The sequence below is a fragment of the Lampetra planeri genome, chromosome 3, assembly GCF_965212315.1.
Source record: "Lampetra planeri chromosome 3, kcLamPlan1.2.h2, whole genome shotgun sequence".
Lineage (NCBI taxonomy): Eukaryota > Metazoa > Chordata > Hyperoartia > Petromyzontiformes > Petromyzontidae > Lampetra > Lampetra planeri.
The window spans coordinates 29,742,153-29,764,749 of NC_136109.1; the positions used below are offsets into that span (position 1 = coordinate 29,742,153).

At 54.3% G+C, this 22,597-nt stretch overlaps 1 protein-coding gene across 2 annotated transcripts; it reads right to left on the reverse strand.

The window, feature by feature from the left end:
- Nucleotides 1–517: 517 nt before the first annotated feature.
- LOC144717253 (secretory carrier-associated membrane protein 1-like) lies at nt 518–13,833 on the reverse strand. Of its 2 annotated transcripts, none has more exons than XM_078592662.1 (9): nt 13,682–13,833; nt 12,005–12,091; nt 8,318–8,440; nt 6,854–6,962; nt 6,381–6,509; nt 5,421–5,580; nt 3,311–3,412; nt 2,698–2,815; nt 518–2,011 (listed from the first exon to the last, which is right to left on the reverse strand). In XM_078592662.1, the coding sequence occupies exons 1-9, from the start codon at nt 13,736–13,738 to the stop codon at nt 1,874–1,876; spliced, it is 1,023 nt and encodes a 340-aa protein (XP_078448788.1). In that variant the 5' UTR covers nt 13,739–13,833; the 3' UTR covers nt 518–1,873. The 2 variants fall into 2 exon arrangements, with proteins under 2 accessions (XP_078448788.1, XP_078448786.1); XM_078592660.1 differs by lacking the exon at nt 5,421–5,580 and adding an exon at nt 4,742–4,901 and having other exon boundaries at nt 13,682–13,823.
- Between the last annotated feature and the right edge of the window lie 8,764 nt (nt 13,834–22,597).

Sequence of the window (22,597 nt, forward strand, 5' to 3'; positions counted from 1 at the left end):
ATTTAAAATGTTAAACGTGTTTATCCATGAGAGCCACACCGAGTCGTGGGACTGTTTAACAGGTCGGTCCTGCGTTGGGTGTCTGTGTTAAATGTTTTCAGCCAACGTATGAACGTTTATGCATTTGACGAAACCAGAGCAACCGGAGAAAACCCAAGCATGCAAGGGGCAATACTATTCCTACAGATGGAAACGGGCGAATTTTATCAACTTGCTGTACTGCCTTCTGAGTGGCGTTTCTCTGGAGCTGCCCCAGCATCACCCACCTTCAAGCAGCAGCTTAAGGCTCTCGCCCTCGTTCAGGCTGGCCTACGAGGGAGGCACTTTGAGCTCTGGCTCTGCGTATCTGGGGTTTGGAACAATGCGTCGTGAAATGTGCGCTCTATAAATTATTATTAAACCCCCTCCCCACCTTCAACACTCCACTCACCTCCCGTCTCACCCCTCCCTCCCCCCCATACATCTCGCAGGAGTAAATCGCAACTCCACCTCTGCACTCTCAGCCACGAGCAGCGTGTAAAACGTATGATAAACTTTTAATGTTTTTTTTTTACATGAACAATTTCATTACACCAGCCCTTCAAATTCCGATACACTGTACACCAACCAGTGTCCAACCATGGTGGGCGGCCTATTGGTAACCGCCACCGCACACAGGGAGACACCGCACACACTCACGGCACCGCCGGCTCCCCGCACCACCAACGAAGAGCGCACGCGGCGGGGACAAACGCGCCACCCCAATCACACACACACGTCACGTCAAAGTGCACGCGTCTCCCCTCTGGGGGGGGGGGGGCTTCTGGGGAGGACCCGGGGAACCCTGGCCAGAGTCACGGGCCCTCCCGCGCTCGAGATGGAGGGTGGCGCGAAATGACCCCGAACAGAAGGTGACAACACAAAAGGCAAACAGGAAAAACGAGACAGCATACGCAGTGGTTTCCACAGGGCCCACCTCCCCCCCCATCCTGTCATCCCGATCGCACACGCACGTGTACATCGCGGGGCCGTCGTCTGCAGCACGTATCAACAAGGGTGGCATTCCCCGAGTTTGGGCAACCCCCAGATTCCCCACGGAACACAAGAGCCGCCGGGGTCGTTCCCAGGCCGAGAGGCAGCGGGGGCAGGGGGGACGTGGGGTGCAACGTCCGTGCTGTGGTTGCGGCTCAGCGTCCATCGAAAGAGCAGCGAGGAAGTTAAATAAGAAAGCGAAGGCAGACATGATCAAATGCGACCCCGCAGACAGAGGGCAGCGCTGATGGCACCGCACGATCCACAGCTTCTGCACGGTGAACAAGGGGCGACGTGTGCTCACGCGCGCGAGTGTGTGCGATGGTGTGTGCTTGTGTGTGCGATGGTGTGTGCTTGTGTGTGCGATGGTGTGTGCTTGTCTGTGTGCGATGGTGTGTGCGATGGTGTGTGCGATGGTGTGTGCTTGTGTGTGCGATGGTGTGTGCTTGTGTGTGTGATGGTGTGCTTGTGTGTGTGATGGTGTGCTTGTGTGTGCGATGGTGTGTGCGATGGTGTGTGCGATGGTGTGCGTTGGTGTGTGCTTGTGTGTGCTTGTGTGTGCGATGGTGTGCGCTTGTGTGTGCGATGGTCTGTGCTTGTGTGTGATGGTGTGTGCTTGTGTGGTGTGTGTTTGTGCATGTGTGCGTTTTCAAGATGATGTGCGTGATTGGTGTGTGCGAGTGCGCGAGCGAGTGTAACAAAACGCCGCGTGCCAGGAGGGGTGCCGCGCACTCTTCTCAGCTTCATGCCGGCAGCCGCTGCCCCACGACCTCCAGCGGGGGCCAGAAGGGGCAGTCGGGGTCGTTGGGAGTGGAGGGCAGGGGGGGTCCAGATGTGGGGGCAGAGCGAAGGGACGAGAGGATCACATGGGGTCGCGCAGGGAGGCGGCAGCGGCATTGGCTGCCGTGTTCTGCACCGTGCGGTTGGTGAACACGCCCTGTGCAAACTCCTGCTGCGCCTTCTCAAAGCTGGCGCCTGTACGTCGGTACATAGAGTGCACCTGCACACACGCAGACAAAAAAAAAAGACAAAAAAAAGACGAAACAATGATCCCCCATATAGCCTAAACAGACTGTTGGGGCAAGTGCTATTAGCGAGCACCTATCAAAGCCGGTACGGCGCACGAGGAGGGAGTGTGGCCAGTTCCCGAGTAGTCATGTTTACACACCGTATCAGGTACTCATTTTGAGGTTGAGATGACCTAGGGGAGTCCCAGGACCGGTTCAGATAATTGTCACTGGTGTTGGTGGTGGCCATGAGTGGGAATCGAACTCGGGTAATTAGATTTGTAGTGCAGCATACTAACCACTACATCACCACTCCCCACAAAGACACGCACACGGATACATGCACATGTTGGCACACGCACATGCAATGTCACTGGAGGCAGCTCGCAGTACACGCGGGTGAAGGTGTGCGTGTGCTTACGTGTGTGCACAATACTGACAACAATACTCATGTGGTGCAGGGTGTGGTAGAGGGTGGGCACGTGTGCGTCTTATTTTGTGCTGGTGTGGGTGCAGGTGTGTTAAGTGTGTGCATGTATATGAATATATTTGGATGTGTGCGAGTGTGTGTGTGTGAATGTATATGCCTTTGTATGCACGTGATTGTGTGTATGTAAGTAAACGAGTGTATGGGAATGTGTTTGTGTATACGTTTGTGCGTGCACAGAATGGTGCATACCCTCTTCAGCATGATGAGGGAGAGGGCGGCCGAGGCGGTGAACATGACGGCGATGATGGAGAGTATGACGCCCACGGCGATGTTCGATGAAAATGCTCCGATCGTGGAGATCCATCCACTGGTGAAGACAGGCACACACAAAGACCCCCCATGTAGCCTAAACAGACTTTTGGGGCAAGTGCCGTGAGTAGCATCTATGAAGGCCGGCAAAGCACATGAGGGGGTGGGTGGCCAGCACAATCCCTGGCTGCCTTTGTCTCCCCAGTGCTGATGCTCACACACCGTACCAAGTACTCAATCAAGGCTGAGTCTACCTATGCAAGGTCGATGATAGGATCAGTTACCCCTTGCCAATAATGTAGTCATAGCCAATAATTTTACTTAGGTGGCTGGGATAGCTATGGCCAAGTTTGTGGACAGTGGGGAGCACAGATGATGCATCTGCCAGTCCTCCCAGTCAGTCTAACCATAACACCCAGGTCTGTTCCAATACATTCTGCCAGCAGCGGTGAGCCTTCCACATTTCACTTGAAGGCCTAAAAGTGCACCTATCCTGGCACAAGCACTGCGGTGACGTCACCACCGAATGGTGGCTGTTGTTGTTGTTGTGTACCAGTTTCCCCAGCCTGGGATGCCGACAGCCTGCAGCACGTGCACTACGAACTGAGCGAAGAATATGAAGAAGAAGAGGAAGAAGTTGAAGGAGCTGTCACTCCTGCCGAGACATGGGGGGAGGGGGGCACGGGGAAAATAAATAAGTAACAATAGAACCACAAGAATGAGAGCGACAAGCGCGAGTGCTAACGCGAGGCACGCCCACATCGGTAATGTCCCCGCATACAAGACATGCACATCGGTTTATTTTATTTTTACACTTTACTGAGGAACCAAGCCTCAAGCCACTTGTTCAGATGGGTCCTGCTAAATTGTCACAGTGGGGAGCGATATTGCTGCGATGTGTAATTCATCCAAAATTAATCATTTGTAGGGTAATTTTAAGCATTGTAAATGTTTGGCTAATGCCAGTTACATAGTATGTTTTTTTTTAGCTATGGGAAGAAACCGGAGATCCAGGAGGAAACCCATGCAGACCAGGGGGATAATGTACAAACTCCGTGTAGAAAGGTCCCTGAGCCGGAAAACAGTCCCTTCTTGCTACGAGGGGCAAGTGTTACAGCACTGTGTTACACCACGATGCCGCTAACCTGCCGCACAAATAAATAACCGAGTAGCCCTGCGTGATTCTATTCATAGCCAGTCATTTCCTGTTCAAATAAGCATTGAGGCGGTGCGGACCTCCTATTTACAGCCCTGAGCCAGTTGTGGAAATTCCACATTCCTTTGGTCGGGCGAGTCTATCCAGTGGGCAACCACTGTTGACTTCTCCACTTCGTGGTGCTAATTATACAATCCCCAGAGGGTTCATGAGCCGAGTCAACCTCCCAATCAGGATTTGAACTCGCAACCTTCCGACTGAAGAGCGGCTCCATCAATCAATCTTTATTTTATGTGCCAATATCGCCCTAAATAAAGGAAGCAGCAGTGAACATTACAGCATAATGGGAACGGCACAGGGGCATAGAGCAACAGGAAGGAAAAAATAAACCTGTCATGACCTCATCGGCTAACACCGACTGAGCAAAATAAATTGTTACGATTGTGGGTGGAGATTTAACTCAATAATCTATTCTTTGGTCTTGTTTATTAACCATCCAGTTTGTATTGTTTCTCGTTTATTCAGTCTCATCTCGACATTCTCGTTGGCTCCGTTAACCTACACGTAACCTTGGCACGATTTTTGAGCGGAGGAATCTCTCAATCTTCACAGACACCATCGCCATGAAGCAAGCACTAGCGCCGCGAGCGTGAAAGCTGAGAGCGCATTTGAGATGGAGGCACGCAAATTCCCGAATCAACCACAGAGGATAACAAAATGCAACCCAAGAGGAGCGAGAGAAGACGCGTGGGAGCGGTCAAGGGGACCGGGGGGGGGGGGAAACTGTGGGAGGAGATGTATGGGGGGGTGGGGGGAGGCGGGCATTACCTGAAGCCCTTGTAAATGGGTCGATACCAACAAGTGAAGGAGCAGGGGATGAAGAGGATCATCCACATGATGGAGATGCCAAAGGAGATTCCCTTGTTCGGGTTGAGGCAGAAGTACACCAGGTAGCCCAGCATGTTCAGCACCAGCGTGACTGCGTGAACTGCGGCCCGAGAGGGCAGGGTATCAGGGGGCAGGGGAGGGAGGGAAGAGGAGGAAAGGAAGGGCAAGGTGGGGGAGACAGGAAGATGGCCGTAACAGGGGAAGAAGAAGGGTGCAGAAACAAAAGTAGGGGAGACAGGGGGATGCAACTAGAGGAGGAGAAGAGAGGAGAGCATGAGATGAGTAATGGAGGATATAAAAGAGGAAGAAGAGGAGGAGACCATGCGTGTATATACAGGAGAATGCAGAAATAAGGGAGATGCGATGAGAGAGGAGGAGGCAGGGGCTTGGGGAGGTGAGGAGAGACACAGACGGAGAGTGAAAAACGCAGCACAAAGACGGCGACAACGCAGCCCGAGCCGGCGGATGCCTCGGCGAGCAGCAGAGCACGGAAGGAGTCGCTGGGCTCAGGGGGCCACCGTGGCATTATTGGAGAAGCGACCGCCACCAGTGAGGGAGAACAGGGCGGTGAAGGGGCCCCGTGGCCGCGCTCGGGCCCCGCACCGAGCCAGACACGTACCTGCACGCCTTGTAGACCGGCCTATACCAGCAGACAAAGGAGCACGGCGTGAACACGATGAACCACACAATGGACAGTCCAAAGTCCACGCCCTTGGAGGCGTCGACAATGAACCAGGCGAGGCAGCCGAGCACATTGAGGAATAGCGTGATGGAGTGGACTGGGGAGAAGGGACACCGTCGTCGTCGTCATCACCACGGCATTGACACCATCATTCTCCATGGCAACCGTAACTGCCCAAAATTGAGTTTAACGCAGTAGATCTCCATGGCAACAACAACCATCACACACAACGGCAAATGCCACCACTCACCATAGCAACTCCATCACTGTTATTGCTCGCCACCTAAACACCGCTGTCGCCCACTAATGAAAGCATCTCACCACTTTTGCTCACCAAAATAACATTGCCATTCTCCACAGTAACCACCCCTCACTCAGTATGGCACAGTCAGATGCCATGGTAACAAAACCTCTCCCATCACTACAGCAACAGGGTCAGCAGTGACCCCCACGATGCACCCTGCAGTGGCTCTCAATCCCGTTATCTCACGGACACAACAACAGGCACTTGAACGTCACAATTGTCTCCAACACCACCACCGGAGAGGGGGTCACAGTAGAGGGCACGGTGCCCCTAACCGCATGCCGTTAAGGGGAGGGGCACAGTGATACACACAAACTAAAGGGACTCGGGGTAAGAAGGAGAGGGGTTGAAAGAGATACAGTGGAAGGAGGAGACGGAGAGACGATGGGTGAGGGAGAGCGGGTGAGGCAGAATGTATGAGGTAGAGGATGGTGTTTCTGGCAGAAGTTAGGAGGTGGGATGTTCTAATGCTGATATTCATAAAGAGCTGAATCAAGACTTCGTCGCACGATGAGGTGGCCAGCAGTGGGCGTGTTGCTCAGGTAGGTGGACGCTGGCTGGCTGGATGAGCGGGCGGTGCATGTGCCACTCACACATCCACATGTAGTAGAGGATGCGCACCGTGCGCTGGAAGTCGAGAGGAATGTCTATTGCAAAGTCCTGGTAGAAGCAGGGCCCCACGGGGCACTTGGCTGGCAGGGGTGGCCAGTTGTTCTTGCGTGCTGTTCACAAACACGAATGAAAGCGCACGCACACACACGAATGCAATCACCGTCACGTGCACAGTGCCCATGAGCGAGCGCAAGCGTGTGTGTACGTGCGTGTAATGCACACGTGCGCATCGTGTATGTATCCTCAAACCTTAGTTACTGGAAATTTTATTTTAATAAAGACTGATGATGTCTGTGCACTCTGTTGAATTTCTTCTGCAACGGGGTGATTGTGTTTGCTCCGATTCCAAATTGCTTCAGGACGACGAGTACTAGAGTGCCACCATCTCCTCAGCATGAACGTGTACGTGCGGGTGTGTCGTGTGCACATGTTGCGCGAGCTCGTGTCACGTCACCATTGTAGTTGTGCCCCTGCATCTCATGCTCGCGCCGGTCCAGCTCGGCCGCCTTCCGCTCTAGCTCCTCCTGCTGGCGCTTCAGATCGGCGGTGATGGCGCTGCCCATCTGTACGCACGAGCGAGACGGAGACACGGGGGCACTTGGCACCACCGCCACGCACCACCATCGCACGCCGCTACCGGGACGTCTCAACACTGGCCTGAAACCTGCATCTGGATGTGCGTTTCCCCCATGCACGCTACAGTATTATTACTACTACTACTACACTTGTGTACCCAGAAAAGCCTCGCTGAGTCTCAAGCCTCTTTTCACGAGGTTCCTGACGGGTTTTCACAGGGGGGAGTGATGCTGATGTGTGTAATCCCAGTTCAGTCATTTGTAAGGTAACATTTTCAGCTTTCGGATGTTTGGCCAATACCAGTTACATTGTATTTCATCTTAGCTTCGGGAGGAAGCGGGAGATCCCAAAGAAACCCCATGCAGAACTGGGGGAGAGAACACAAACTGCCCACAAAATGGCGCCCAAGTTAGGCATCGGACTAAGCAACTTCTTGCCTCGAGGCACAAGTGTCACCATTGCGCTGCCACTCTGAATTTGTAGCATGCTGCTGTCTTGGGCCCAGATCTGTGTCCAGGAATCGAGGTTTCCTTTGCAGCAGGGGGCAGTCAGACGTTCTGACTGCCCGTGGTCATGTGATCATCACACTGGTCATGGTAGTTCCCTGAGCAGCAAAACGAACCCTCCCCCCGTTAAGGCCCCTGCAGCCCACGCACGCTTGCTATGCTGCAGCAGGGTTCAGCACCTCCCTGTACTATGGCATCATGCAGCAGGGAAACAAGATTCCAGGCACAGTTTCAGCACAGCATTGTAGCAACTTAATGCTGACCAATGCGCAGGGGATACTGCAAGCAGTTGTGTTGTGTGTGCAGTAAACTCAACTGGAAGCACAGAGCCACCACCGCCCTCTACTGGCAACTCACTGCAACCTGTGTCTACGAACCACAGCAGTGCCTTCTCTCTTTATAGCGTTGCGCTTTAACAATGGCGCGAATACTAAAAGTACCGACGACGTGATTTGCCGTCCTGCTGCTGTGCTGACAGTGCAGTGCTGTCTTGTCCTGTTGCTGTGCTAGGTGCCCCCCACCACCCCAGTCCTGTCCAGTGTTTACGACTGCTCCGAGCCCCTCCCTCCTCAAGGGCGCCTCACCTCGCCCTCTGGCTACGATGCACGCACACGTGCGCACACGTCATACCACCACGGCGCGCACGCACACACGAAGGCACTTGCGTCCTCACGTCGACTCTGCCCGTTTGCTTTGCCAACAAAACCGGCTGCGGCGCCGGCGGCGCAAACCTGCCAGGCCGGTGGGACGCGTTCTCGGAATGAGACAGGACGGTGGATGGGAGGGGCTATGGGAGGAGGTTCCCTGTGCGATGTGTCGAGGGTGGAGGAGGGCACCTGTTGGGAGGGCAACTGCGCTGGGAAGGTGGGGGGCTCCTCGGTGGGCTGCATCACGGCCGGCTGGGTTTGCGATGCCAGTGGAGGGGCTCCTGCTGGCCCCACGGGCACCGTGGAGTTGATCTGCACACACACACAGGGACGCTTTACATACACACACGTAGATGCACGTGGACATGCAGACCCATGCACAAGCTGACGGACATAGACACACGACCGACACATTCCAACACGCAGACTCACATGGGCGCACATTGGTACACGCGGGCACGCATACACAGCCATGCGCGCACACGCACAAACGGGTATACGGTACTGTATGTGAACACATAGCCACACGGATATGTGCACAAGAACACATCCACACACGCAGACGAACTGTATTTGAAGGCACCTGCAAACCCATTGTTGCAAAAGAGATGTTCGTCTCAGAGTAATAAATCCACACTGCACACACTCAGAATACAGCTGCACCCAATACACGTACCACACAGGTGTTACACAAACCACACAGCAGGCACACTTAACACACACCACCTTCACAAATACACACGGCTGTGTAAGCTGTGGTGTCACCACAGTTGCACATGCCGGCCGGTGTGCGATGAATCACCGCTCCAACATCACCTTCAGCCTTTGCCCCTCGGGGAAAAAAGTGCTTTTATCAGTCGGTGCCATGACAGCACCGGACCGCGATAGTATGAGTAACGCCACTCAGCTCACGGGGAGAGCGGGTGAGGGGGCCGGGACCCCCGAGGATGGAGGGATGAGCTCGAGGTAGGCACCCCTCATGAGCTCGGCTTTCATCACGGAATCCATCCCCACCTGCGTGTGTCCGTTTCTCCCGTAATGGTGTCCACGCGCTGCGAGTGAAGGAGTTTTGTTGTTCTGCCTGGCGCCGGCTAACACCGCGGTGTCTGGTTTCCCGTATGTGCATGTGGAGCAATGAGACGTGGGCTACTCGGGACAAAGTGGGGGGGTAGGGGGGCGACGTGGGTTCCCCCCGGACAGGTAAGGGGGCCGCATCCCATGCAAGACCGGGCCTGGCTGGATTGGAAAACAGCGGAGCAGCTTCATCAGAAGATGCCAATCGTGAAGCGTCATTATGGAGAATATAAGTAACAACGTAAATATGCAGACGCTACTGCAGCTTTGGCAGATGCAGCATCACCTGAGTTTACCTGCGTTACACCGATGCTGCTGAAATTATGAACTCCCCGATCGCTATGTGGCTGATGGGATTTTTAGTTTTGCGAACGAACAGTTTTGTTAAGGATGCGTGTTGTCCAACAATTTATTTGGTAGCTTTATCCGTGTGGATGAGAGGCAAGTGAACAGACTTCTAAAATAGTTCTGTAGTGCTCTCTGGGGCTGATGCTGTTCTCTCACACCACGTGGCATAGTTTACCCATTGTGTAAATGCACAGGGCGTAAGTTATAGGTTTAACACACGCGTCGTCATCACGCCATCACGCGTTTGCTTTGTACGTGACAATCGACACCCTGGACACCCTTGCACAACGAGATGTCCCACCTCACCAGATAAATAAAAAACATTCGCTAGCCCCTCTGATATACAAAGCAGTGCCTTGCCGGGTTGTAATCCCACCTTTAAACTACATACCGATTTTTTTAGGCAAATGTTGCTGCTCTCATTTAATAAAAGAAAAATATGCTGACAAGTTTTGCTTTGGAAATCGGTAAGTGGTAAAATGGGTTTGGAGATCGGCAGCACGCCGCTTAACCACTACTACCATCGGTCGGATTGGCAAGTGCGAGGTGGTGCACTGCTTGCTGCGAGGGCTCCGAAGGGACATGTTTTGCACCCATATTTTGGGTTGGGCCGCGTGGTGGGAGCTTTATGGGAAAATCCTTCCCATTACTCCTCCACCACCCAACAAGGTTGTCACTTTTACAAATATATAATTTACAAGTGCCAATGTATTGATACAATTCTGATTAATAAAACTCCTCCAATGGTGGCTGAAGACTTTCTATGGCTCAATTTGACGTCAGCATTCGAGATTTAGATCAAACTACTTCGAGCTTCCTTGAGCACCTATGTTTTAACTTAGACATAACTTCGTCTGATCACGTGACATTCACAGGAACCTTTATACTGTGCCTGGGATAGACACGGAAATGAATGGCACAGAGAGCACAGGGGTCGTGCCGTGGTGCTGAGGGGGAACGGGGTGAGGATCCAGGACGGAAAACGAGGTGAGTGGGAAGTGGTTGCGGTGGGGAGTGGTGCCACGTGGCACGAGCGGTGACGCCGCCACTCCCTGCCCCATCTCCTCCCCTCCCCCATCAATTACGCAACCCCCCTCACAGGTGACAGCACTGCCGGTGGGGTCACGCGGGACGTCATTCGTCAGCCAATCACAACCCCTAATCCTATCTCTCTCGCTCCGCCTTCCTGTCCACACGCATGGGTATGTCGTGCCCTTTACCGTGCACATTGCTTCGCCTCTAAGGCCCCCAAACAAAAATTTGGATTGGCTGCAGATTTTTTTTCCGAGCAGCAGCTGTTAGTCTTTACAGCTACCGGCCGCTGTTGATGCTGGGCCAAGGGGCAGAGGAGCAAGACAAAGATTCAATCTCAGAACCCAAAAAATATTTGGTATTTACACACCTAGGCTGTGCGCTCCAGGCTGTACTGACACTGCTGTAAACCTTCGTTTGAAGATGTTTTAAAAAGTCTTGAAAGGAGAGGTTGATTGCACAAGCAGAGCACAAGCTTCAGTGACATCACCGCATTGATGTTGAAATCCACAGATCACACTTCACCCTAACATCAATTCAACTGAAATTAAATGTTTTTAACTAGTTTATAACCCAATGGACCAGGAAGATCATCTCAGTTGCAAGAGTGGCCTGGGTACTGAAGGGATGGCATCTTTTTGGAAGTTTAAAGTAATATTTTTCAAGCTCATGGAGCCTGTGCGTGTGTAGCTACAAGATGAGAACCGTGTAGTTTTTGGATTGTGTTGCACTGGAAATTCACCACCCCAGCTCAGCTGCTTCTCCGGGTCCTGTGGCCTCCTCATCCATGGCCATCGCAGCCAAAAAGAGACGGTCACTGCTATGCCAAAACCGTCACTCTCACCATTACCCTCACCTGCACCATAACCCTGTCTATCATCCACACTATCACCACCACTCTCACCATTACCCTCACCTGCACCATAACCCTGTCTATCATCCACACTATCACCACCACTCTCACCATTACCCTCACCTGCACCATAACCCTGTCTATCATCCACACTATCACCACCACTCTCACCATTACCCTCACCTGCACCATAACCCTGTCTATCATCCACACTATCACCACCACTCTCATCATCATGACCCTCACCAACGATGGGCCACATAGCCCTACAATTTCCATCAAAAGCCATCGCCACGGCAAATCACTGCAATTGCCAGAGCAGGACACCAGGTTACCTCGGTTACCCGCACTCCCGGTTACACTCGGGACTTGTTTCTGGGCACGGTAGCCAGAGACGGGAGGTTGCCCAGGGTTACCGGCACTGTGGCAGATCCAGGGGCATTCCCCGTTGTTGTCTCAAGGGCCTCGTCTCACTGGGAGTGCCCCTCTCACCATGGTTTAGATGAGGGGGTCCCACTGGGGTCACCGCGAGCCGATGGGATAGCGGGGATAGCTGGTGCGGGTCTCACCTGTCGGCCAAAGTCATCAGAGGCGAACGGGTTGTACTCTGTGAGGCCTCGGTTGGAGGAGTCGGTCACCTGGGTCACAGCAGGGTCCTAGCAACGAGACGCATCGCTGAGCATCATCCAGCACTCGCACGCCCATACACACGGACACACTAATACACTCAATAAAACATTAACATAAACGTAAGACACCCTGACACGCATGGACCAAAACATTCCATCTGCCTAGCAAGCCATGAAAGGCAGTGCACTCAAAAACACATAAACACTAACATACTCATGGAAACATGCCCAGACACACCGACTTACATTGACACAGACAGTGTTAAACTCAAATATAACCAACACACAAACATACTTACACACTAAAAACGTCGGCACACTCAAGAAGAAAAACTAAGACGCACTCCGACACTCTAACCCGTGTCCCCAAAACAGAGTAACTCACCCATGCCCTCACTGCAACAAAAACAATACCACGCCCACACATAATAAACACTTTTACAATTACACAAACATTCACCAATACACAAAAACAACATTTATATACTTACGCACACTTTCCCAAACACACCCAGACATGGACAAACGTGACACAAACACAACACGCCAACACACAAATACAAAGACCCCCCGTATAACCTTAAATGACAGTTGGGGCAAGTGCTGGTAGCGAGCCCCTATGAGGGCCGGCACGGCACACGAGGGAGGGCGGGTGGCCTGCTGCACCTGTGGGGGGGGGGGGGGTTGTGGCTTTGTCTCCCCAGTGGCGATGTTTGTACACCCTGCCGAGTATTCACGTGAGGATGAGTCAACTTAGGGGAGGCTCGCACACATCCCACACAGGCCTCGCCACGACATAATGTTGCACACAAAAGAGCAAGTTCCCCATTTAAGCTCGAGTTGTCAAACGAGTGCTGTTGACGATCCCCTATTATACACAACAGGCGCATAGCGCACCCATAGCACACCCATCCCTCAGAGCTCCACGTCACCAGTCGCTGAAACACCCCTACACACACCCACTAAAGCATCTTCCACACATTAATGCCATCCTATTGCACACCCTCCCCCGTCACACTACGACTTTTCGCATACCTTACCCTAAACCACACCATCACACAACACACACACGCCACCTTATCTCACCCAAACACACACGCCACCTTATCACTCACGACCAAGCCTACAAATATTGTTTGGCAAAATGCTGCGTAATTATTACGGACGAACGGAACACGAGGGCTGCTGTGCCATGTGCCGCCCCGGCCGTGTTTGTCTCCCCACTGGCGACATTCACACCCCCCCCCCCCGTCTCACAGAAGCGCCCTGTCAGACACCCCACTCTGTAAACACACCACCCCGTCACACTCACTCACTGCCCCCTCTTCCAGGCCCAGGCTTCTCTCTCCCAAAGCTTCCAGCCCACTGCCAAGCCCGGACCTCCTTGCCTGGGGCCCACAGATCCCCTCGCCCGGGTCCCCTGCACGAGGTTCCTTCAGTCTCAACCCTCGCTCCTCGGTTCCGCATTCCGCCCCGTGGCCTCGAAACCCGCACCACCCTCAGCCTGCCTTGGCTGCCGCCCGGAAGGCGCTTTCCCCGCAGCGCAACCGGGCGAGAACGATTCCCCAGCGCGACGCGGTCTCAAGAACCCGCGCGACCTTAGGGGGTATCCCGCACCTGGAAGGGGTGGTTGAGAACGGGGTCCGCGAAGGGGTTCTCGTCGATCTGCGCCATGGCGGAGCAGCTGGCGCGGGGAGACGGAGCGAGTGGAGACGGAGCGAAGAGCGGCCCCGGGGGGTCCGAAATGGCGGGTGGGGGGTGGGGGTGCTGGACCACGTGACCACAGGGCGTGGCCCCGCCCCTGGCCGTGGCCCCGCCCCTGGCCCCTCCCTCTCGCCCCCCACCTGCTCACCTGCACCCAACTGGACCCTGCCCGCGTGCCGTCGGTCGGCGCCATCTCCGTAGCAACGCGTCAACGACAACAACATCGTGGCCCTAGCAACGCGAGCACCGGTAACTCAATTGGCTTAGCAAAGCTTTGACCGGTAACTGCATCGCCCCAACAACAACTAGAGATCCTCGTTCCCCCTCCTCACCACGAGCCAGTGGTGTAAACTCCACTCGACACAGCCACGATTGATAAACGGTGGAAGGGCTTTTATCGACCAGAAAGAGATGGCGACGATGATGGGCTGATTCCGGCTTTGGGCTGAGTGCGCGTCACCTGGCGATACTTCACCACGCTGCCTCGGCGCGGGTTTGCTTCTGGCGGGGTGTATAGACGTGGGAGGGAAGTACAGTGCCACATTGCATTTCTCGACAGTGCAGAGTGAACACCGATCACAAGTACTATCCAGGCTGAACGCCTGCTTAGCTTTGAGGATCTGATGCGATCTGGCCGCATTCCGGGGTGAATTGGCCACGGCACGTGACGCGAATTTAATGGTCACATTTATTACCCTCCGTGACCATCGCGTGAGGGTAATTTTCAGTAAACAGATGCAACCCCAGGACACGACACGCGGGGGCAACACCGAGACAGAGAGAGAGACGGAGACTCAAGTTCAAGTTCATTTATTAGGTAGAGCCTTGTGAGCCATTCGGCTCTTGAATCGGGTGCAACTGCAACAAACAAAAAACAAAAACATGAACAAGAAAACATCTTAATGTGACTATGTGCAAATAGATAATCCAAGAAAAGACAGGAAAATATTGAAGAAAAAGCACCGTACACCAACACTGTGTGCAAAAATCCCAGTGGGATGCAAGTCAAACAACAACAACAACAACCACAAGACAACAAACAAACATGGCCAAACCAAAAAACTTTTCGAAATCACCAAAATAAAGCCATAAAAGCAATGTAACAGTGATCATAGGAACGTTGACCGAATTTTCACAATAAACGACATAAAAAACATGTACCACCAAACCCTGCAGCCTTAGCTGGCTGCATGAGTCACTCCACAACAGCAGGAGCATCAGTCGGAGTATCAACATTTGTCAATGCAGATTTAAGATCAGCACACTAAATCAAAACATGTCATACTTTGCAGCGGTCATCCGGAGCGAAACATTTTATTTCAGGCCACTGAATAGCAAACACTCCAACACAGGGAGATAAAATGAGGCGTTGATGCACAGCGAGAGAGGGGTCTATGGGATATAGGGGACGCAGGGTATAGACAATGTACTCTCAGAGGCACCTCGGGGGCGTAAGGACCCATCAAGGGGGCGAGTGAGCCGAGGGAGAACGCGCGATCGCGAGCGCCAGGGGGCGGCAGAGAGCCGCGACGGCGAGGGACCGCGACCCCCTGCCCCTCTCCTCCCTCCCTCTCTGCCCTCTCTCTTCATCCGCCCTGTCCTTCCTCTCCTACCAATGGATGTCATCACAATCTTTTTCGATTTAAAGCTTTCGTGACTGCAGGAAATAAACATCTTCTTGGTTCTTTCGGTAAAGTCACGTAGAAGGGAAATAATAAAATAATAAAAATAAAACAATAAAATACAATTCTCACGACGTTTCGGCCACAACGCAAGCAGCCGTCCTCAGGTGAAGAACAGGTCTGTCGGAAAGACAGCGTCTGAAGGACAATTCTCACAATGAAACGTCGTGAGAATTGCATTTTATTATGTATAAATTTTTTTATTATTGTATTATTTCCCGTCTACGTGACTTTACCGAAAGAACCAAGAAGATCATCATAATCCTCAATTTTTCCAGGAAAAATCTCAGTGAGTTTCAAGATCCTTTGTCGAGAGGGGCGTGCTTGTAAACGTTTCTCACGTCTTATTGAGTAGTTCCAGTTCAGTCTTCTCAAAATTCCCAGAGGAAATCCACGCACACAGCCTGCTGGAGCGAGTCACGCCTGGTAGCGAGCAGCACCTGTGAAGGCCGACACGGCGCACGAGGTGGTGGCGTGGTTAGAACCTCGCCCAGTCGTCGCCTTTGTCTCCCCAGAGCTGATGTTCACACACCGCACTAGGTATTCATTTAAGGCTAAGAAAACCTAGGGGAGGCCATGACTGTTTCGGGGATATTACTCGCCAATGATGTTGGTCGTGGCCGGGAATCGAACTCAGATGGCCAGGTCCGAAGCGCAGTGTGTGAACCATTGGCACGTGTGACCCACGCGTTTTTCACGTGTCACGCGTGCCACCCACCCACACAGCCCCCCCCCACCCACCCGCACCGCTCCTTCGAGTGATGCTCCGTTTCCCTGGTAACGGCTTCTCGCCGCGACTCTGGCCCGCGAGCCCCGCGGGAGCCTCTGCACCGAGTGATCGCCCCCCCTCCCCGTGACCCTTGTGCCCCCCCCCCCCATCAGTTCCCCAAGTATCCCCTCTGAGCCCCCCGCAATTCCTCGGTAGAGCTTGCGGATAAGGGAGGCGCGGATGGCTGGGCCGCGTGTGGTGGTGTGTTCGTGGGTATGGGAGGGGCGTGTGTGGGAGGTGAGTCGTGGGGGTGTGTGTATATGTGTGTGTGTGTATGTGCACGTGTGCGTTTGGTGTTTGAATGGAGTGTAGAGACGTGTGTGTGTACGGGTGTGCGGGCAGCGGTGGTGTAGTGATTAGCGTGCTGAGCTACGAGTTAGATTCCCGCTCACGATACTGACAACACCAATGACGATTATCTGGACCAGTCCTGAGCCTCCTCTACGTCGACTCAGCCTAACATTAGTCTCGGTGCGTTGTGTAAACATCGTCCCTAGAGAGACAGCGATGGTCGGGCGTGGTGTTGACCACCCAGCCCCTCGTGTGCTGTGTCGGCCTTCATGTGTTCTCGATAACAGCTCTTGCCCCAACAGTCTGTTAAGGCTAGCGTGGGGATCTTTGTCTTTATAGGGGTGTGTATTCGTGCTCGTCTCCGCGCGCCTCCACTCTGCGCGCCGCTCTTTAATCACCGCGGCGGCGGCGCACGGCACGCGCCCCCTCACCCCTCCCCTCGCCCTCTCTTCCCTCCTCACCCCTCCCCTCCCCTCACCCTCTCACCTCTCTCCTCACCCCTCCCCTCACCCTCTCACCCGTCTCCTTACCCTCTCGCCCCTCCCTGGCCCCTCACCCTCTAACCCCGACCCTCACCCCTCTCCTCACCCATCACCCCCCACCCACGGGGTCAAACTTCCCCGTGCGGTTCCGTGGTCAGGGCCGGGGTCACGGGGGCCGGGGGAAGGAGGGAGGGGGAGGGCTGGGGGGGGTAGGAGGAGGGGATGGAGAGTGCGGGAGAAGGACGGATGAGACGGGAGAGTTCGAGAGAGGGGGGTAGAGTGTTGGAGAGAAAAGGGAGAGCGAGGCTGACTTGCGCATTGGATCCCCCAGCAGGGGCTGCCTGGAAATAGGGGAGAGGGAAGGAGAGATACATGGAGAACTAGGGAAACGCAACACACACGGACGCGTTGCGATCAATGGTGTTGATACGTTCTGATTGACAAGCGAGTCATGATCTCCCTCTCACCACGCTTACCCCCTCAATACCCTCACCACCTCCACCCTCTCACCACCCTCATTCCCTCCCCCACTCACCACACTCACCACACTCACCCACTCGGCATGGTCACCTCTTTATCACCCCCTCAGCACCCTCATCCCCTCAGCACCCTCACCTCCTGACCACCCTCACTGCCTCGCCGCCCTCTTTCTCACGACCCTCACTGCCTCACCACTCTCACCCTCTCCGCACCTTCACCCACTCACCACCCTCAACACCTCATCGCCCTCGCCGTGGTCACTCGTTTACCACCATAACCCCCCCCCCTCACCACCATTATCCTCACCACCTTCGCCATGCTCACCAACTCACCTATTCACCATAACTCATAGATTCAGGATCAGGAACGGGTGATCAAGACCTCTGGCAGCCGGAGTTGTGGGAGGGGTTCCCATAGCACCCCCTCGTCCACCGTTTCTAATCGCAGATCTGGAGACTCGGATTCGCAAATGATCGGCTTGGCTTGGAGTGGGGATTGTCGGCGTAAGGCACTACCACTATAGTACAATGTGCAAGTTATAACTTACCCGTAAAAAACTATATTACCGTGTTATATTCTACGATTCTATGAGCAGGTTTAATGTTGTATAAAGCAAATACGGTTTCTCGGAGCAGCATTCTGGATTCCCACAGTAGTGCATCGGTTGGAAACCCGGTAGCGAGGAGGAGGTGAGTGGAGGAGGCTACCAGGAGAGGGGAGGGGCCTTCCCTCACCCCCTCCTTTTCGGAGCCCTAACCCCTCCCCTCAATCCAGCCTCGGCCCCTCATCCTCCTCCTCCTCACCCTCTTCCCCGCCAGGGAGCTCACCAAGGCCGCTCGTGTGTCTGCTCTGTCTCTCTCTGTCTCTGTCTGCCTCTGTCTCTGTCTGTCTCTGTCTGCCTCTGTCTCTGTCTGCCTCTGTCTCTCTCTGTCTCTGTCTGTCTCTGTCTGCCTTTGTCTCTGTCTCTCTCTGCCTCTGTCTGCCTCTGTCTCTCTCTGTCTCTGTCTGCCTCTGTCTCTCTCTGTCTCTGTCTGCCTCTGTCTCTGTCTGCCTCTGTCTCTCTCTGTCTGCCTCTGGGTCTGTCTCTCTCTGTCTCTGTCTCTCTCTGTCTCTGTCTGCCTCTGGGTTTGTCTCTCTCTGTCTCTGTCTCTCTCTGTCTCTGTCTGCCTCTGGGTTTGTCTCTCTCTGTCTCTGTCTCTCTCTGTCTCTGTCTCTCTCTGTCTCTGTCTGCCTCTGGGTTTGTCTCTCTCTGTCTCTCTCTGTCTCTGTCTGTCTCTGTCTGCCTCTGGGGTTGTCTCTGTCTCTCTCTGTCTCTGTCTGCCTCTGGGTTTGTCTCTCTCTGTCTTTGTCTCTGTCTGCCTCTGGGTTTGTCTCTGTCTCTCTCTGTCTCTGTCTCTCTCTGTCTCTCTCTGTCTCTGTCTGTCTCTGTGTTTGTCTCTCTCCGTTTCACCGCGATCCCTCTCCCCCGCACCGGCACCCCCTCGCGCCTCCCTTATGAAGATGGAGCGGGTGTTGTGACTGCGGGAGCCGCGTTAATGCGTTCATTCATTCACGGTAGGAGCAGCGCGCGGGGCGCGACACTCAGCTACATTATCTGGTTGGGGGGGGGGGGGTGCGCAGAAACCGGGGGGACAGCGGGGGTACAAAGGTGGGGGTGGGGGGTGCAGGGTGGTTCAGGAGGAAGGGTCAGGGTGGAGCGATAAGGAGGCCGAGCGCACACGAGAAAACAGGAGAAGAGAAAGGGAGCAGAGCTGAAGCAGAGTAAATATTGGGGGGCCAAGCTTAGAAGGGATGGTGGGGGGGGGGGGTGCAGGAGGCGCAATTGCATGGGGAGGGGAGCCGTGCGCGCTCCAGGATCTCACCGCGCGCGCGTGCCACGCGGGGAACTGCGCGCGCTCGCATTGACGCGGCGCCGAGCCGAGCGCAGCGCGGGGCCATTCACAACCACCACCAGCGCAACCACCACCACCATGCGCAACCACCACCCCAACCACCATGAGCAACCACTACCACCCGCAACCACCACCACTGTCCGCAACCACCATCACCCGCGGGGTACGCGAACGCCGAGGCTCGCGGGTTCATCCACGACAGAGGAAGGGCAGGACGGGAGGGGGCAAGGGACCCCTAACTCTGTGGGAGTTGTTCTTGGTTTAATTCGTATGATTCAACGCGGAGATTTCACAAAACACAGGGAGACAGAGCTACGGAGAGGAGATAGAGGCAGGGACAATTATACACAGGCCCGCGTGGCCCCCGTAACTCGCTGGCCCACGTGGCCTCCGTGACTTGCCGGCCCACGTGGCCCCCGTGACTCGCTGGCCCACGTGGCCCCCGTGACTCGCTGACCCACGTGGCCCCCGTGACTCGCCGGCCCGCGTGGCCCCCGTGACTCGCCGGCCCACGTGGCCCCCGTGACTCGCTGGCCCACGTGGCCTCCGTGACTCGCCGGCCCACGTGGCCCCCGTGACTCGCTGGCCCACGTGGCCCCCGTGACTCGCTGGCCCACGTGGCCCCCGTGACTTGCTGGCCCACGTGGCCCCCGTGACTCGCTGGCCCACGTGGCCCCCGTGACTCGCCGGCCCACGTGGCCCCCGTGACTCGCTGGCCCACGTGGCCCCCGTGACTCGCTGGCCCACGTGGCCCCCGTGACTCGCCGGCCCACGTGGCCCCCGCGTCTCCGTGCCGGGGTGGCCGCGGTGCGGCGAGGGTCCTGGCCGATAGAACCTCCCGTGCGACATCCACGATTATCATCGTATCGTCCGTTTGTCAAACTATCCTGATTATCGGTACTCATTTAATTCACCTCAAGTATTTTATTTCCTGATTGTTTAACATAACACACTCTATAATAATTGAAGCTATAATTAAATAGCTGTTATCTATAAAATCAGTGCTTTGCAAAATTATTTCCGGAGTAATTGACAGCAATAAGATAATATACCTCCCCGTTTCAGAGTTTAATGTAATTACCTATTGTGTTATTACGATTGTGGCCCTGCAACCCAAGCTATCGACCATATAGTAAACTCATAGACTTATAGAGATATACAAAAAGACCCATAGAAATGCATAGAGACACATAGACATCCAAAGACATCCGTAGAGCAACGTAGAGAGATACATTTAAGACGAGCCAAAGTCATGCGATTGTGGACATGCAGCCAAAACTATGGACCACACAGTAAACCACTTTAGTCTGCGCTCCTTCAATGGAGGAGGAGGAGGAACAGCAAACCTGCACGAACTCTCTCTACTGCAGCTCCCTCTGGTCGTGGTGAGCAGACATCGACATTGACTTCTTGGGCACATTGCTGCCACCATCACACGCAAGAGTAAACTCGCTGTGTGTCTGACAGCCGAGCGCGTTACACGCGGCATCTGTCGCGGGAGATGGTTACGGTGGCAAGGATTGCTAATGCGTGGCTGTAATTATGTTGAGTAAACTGCAGTGGGAAAAAAACAACCTTTCAATTAATCTCACCCGTGCTGGGGAAAGGCAGAGCACAACCAACAACATAATGTACAGACAGCACAATAAAGCTGAATAATAACACAACAACAACCCGTGTAACCGGCATTTGCCCAACCCATGAATGTAAAATATTACCCTGCAGATGGGGTCACAAACGGCAGCAACATCGCCCCCGACTGCGTAAACCCTGCCAGGACCCTCCCGAAAAAGAAGTGAGCACTCAGCTCGGCTGAGTATAATAATCATGGCCATCTTCTTGGTTCTTTCGGTAAAGTCACGTAGAAGGGAAGTAATAAAATAATAAAAATAAAACATAATAAAATGAAATAATTCTCACGACGTTTCGGCTACAACGCAAGCAGCCGTCTTCAGGTGAAGCCGTCTTCAGGTGAAGACGGCTGCTTGGGTTGTAGCCGAAACGTCGTGAGAATTATTTCATTTTATTATGTTTTATTTTTATTATTTTATTACTTCCCTTCTACGTGACTTTACCGAAAGAACCAAGAAGATGAATCCCTGCAGTCACGAAAGCTTTAAATCGAAATCATGGCCATGTCTACGAATGATAGAGTTAGCTCCTGTAATCTGTTTTTGCGATAATCGCAATGGGATTTTTGGGGCAGGCCACGGAACGATCTGCCCAAATGTGTGTCGTAAGGCCCTCAGCCACCCGACAAAACCAACGAGAATTGTCAGGCGTTGTAATTAGTATCGCTCCAGCTCACTCACCGCGGGTTAGCTGCCGAACAATTCTCATCACAACCAACGCGAGCAGTGAGACGTTGGTGATAACTATTTGTCGAGGAGCTCAACGAATCGCGGTTGCCCTGTGGATTGTACTTACCCTCGCCATAGAAACATGGAATTACACGTGCCGAGGCGGCTCCGTGAAGACCCGAGGAGGGGAAACGCGACAGCGGCGGGCGGCAGGGGGCGCGAGGGGCGGGGGTCTGGGCTGGCGGGAGGGGGGGGGGGCTCTGAATGGATATCGAGATATTTTTTATTGAGGTCTCAAACTTTTCATTTCTTGTCTCTCGTTTTTACATTTTCTCTCTTCATTTCATTCCGCACGTGAACAATTTGCCTGAGCGGATCGTGCGGCGCGCGCTGATGGGAGTGGGGGAGGGGGGGCAGGTGGGGGGGGGGGGGCTCCCCTCGTCCCCTCGTTAGCGCTAACGGCGGGGGGCGGGGCTCGCCATGTCTCCGCGAGTCGTGATGGAAAAATCATTCTCATCTGTGCCGGGCCGGGGCGGGGGGGCTGCGGGTTGCCGGAGGCGCGTGCCTCGCATGCCGATTGAGACCCCCTGCCCACGCTGCCCCCCCCCCCTTACCCCCTATTATCGCCCACACTGCCCCCCGAATCCTGCCTCTCTCGCCCCCCAATGCCCACCCCCCTCCCTTCCCCACACGATCCAATCCAACACTCCACCTCGTTCAGGGATGGGGTAGAGGCAGCCCCCCAATCACCTCACCACGCTTTCAAGCATCACATACATCCCACGTGCCACCAACCCGGGCCACCCCCAGCCTCCCATGAACCACGAAAGTAGCGGTCTCCTACTGGCGACCTCTTTCTCACGATGGACCCCAATTCCACCCCCACCCACCGCCCACCCCCCCCCCCCGGCAAGAGCGATATGTTACCCTGGC

Coding starts and splice junctions, on each gene's coding strand:
- LOC144717253 (XM_078592662.1), bottom strand. CDS start 13,738: ATGGCGCAGATCGACGAGAACCCCTTCGCGGACCCCGTTCTCAACCAC. Junction 6,963..8,317: donor CGCAGTTGCCCTCCCAACAG/GTGCCCTCCTCC, acceptor TCGTGCGTACAG/ATGGGCAGCGCCATCACCGC. Junction 5,581..6,380: donor CCTCTACTACATGTGGATGT/GTGAGTGGCACA, acceptor CCTTCTCCCCAG/TCCACTCCATCACGCTATTC.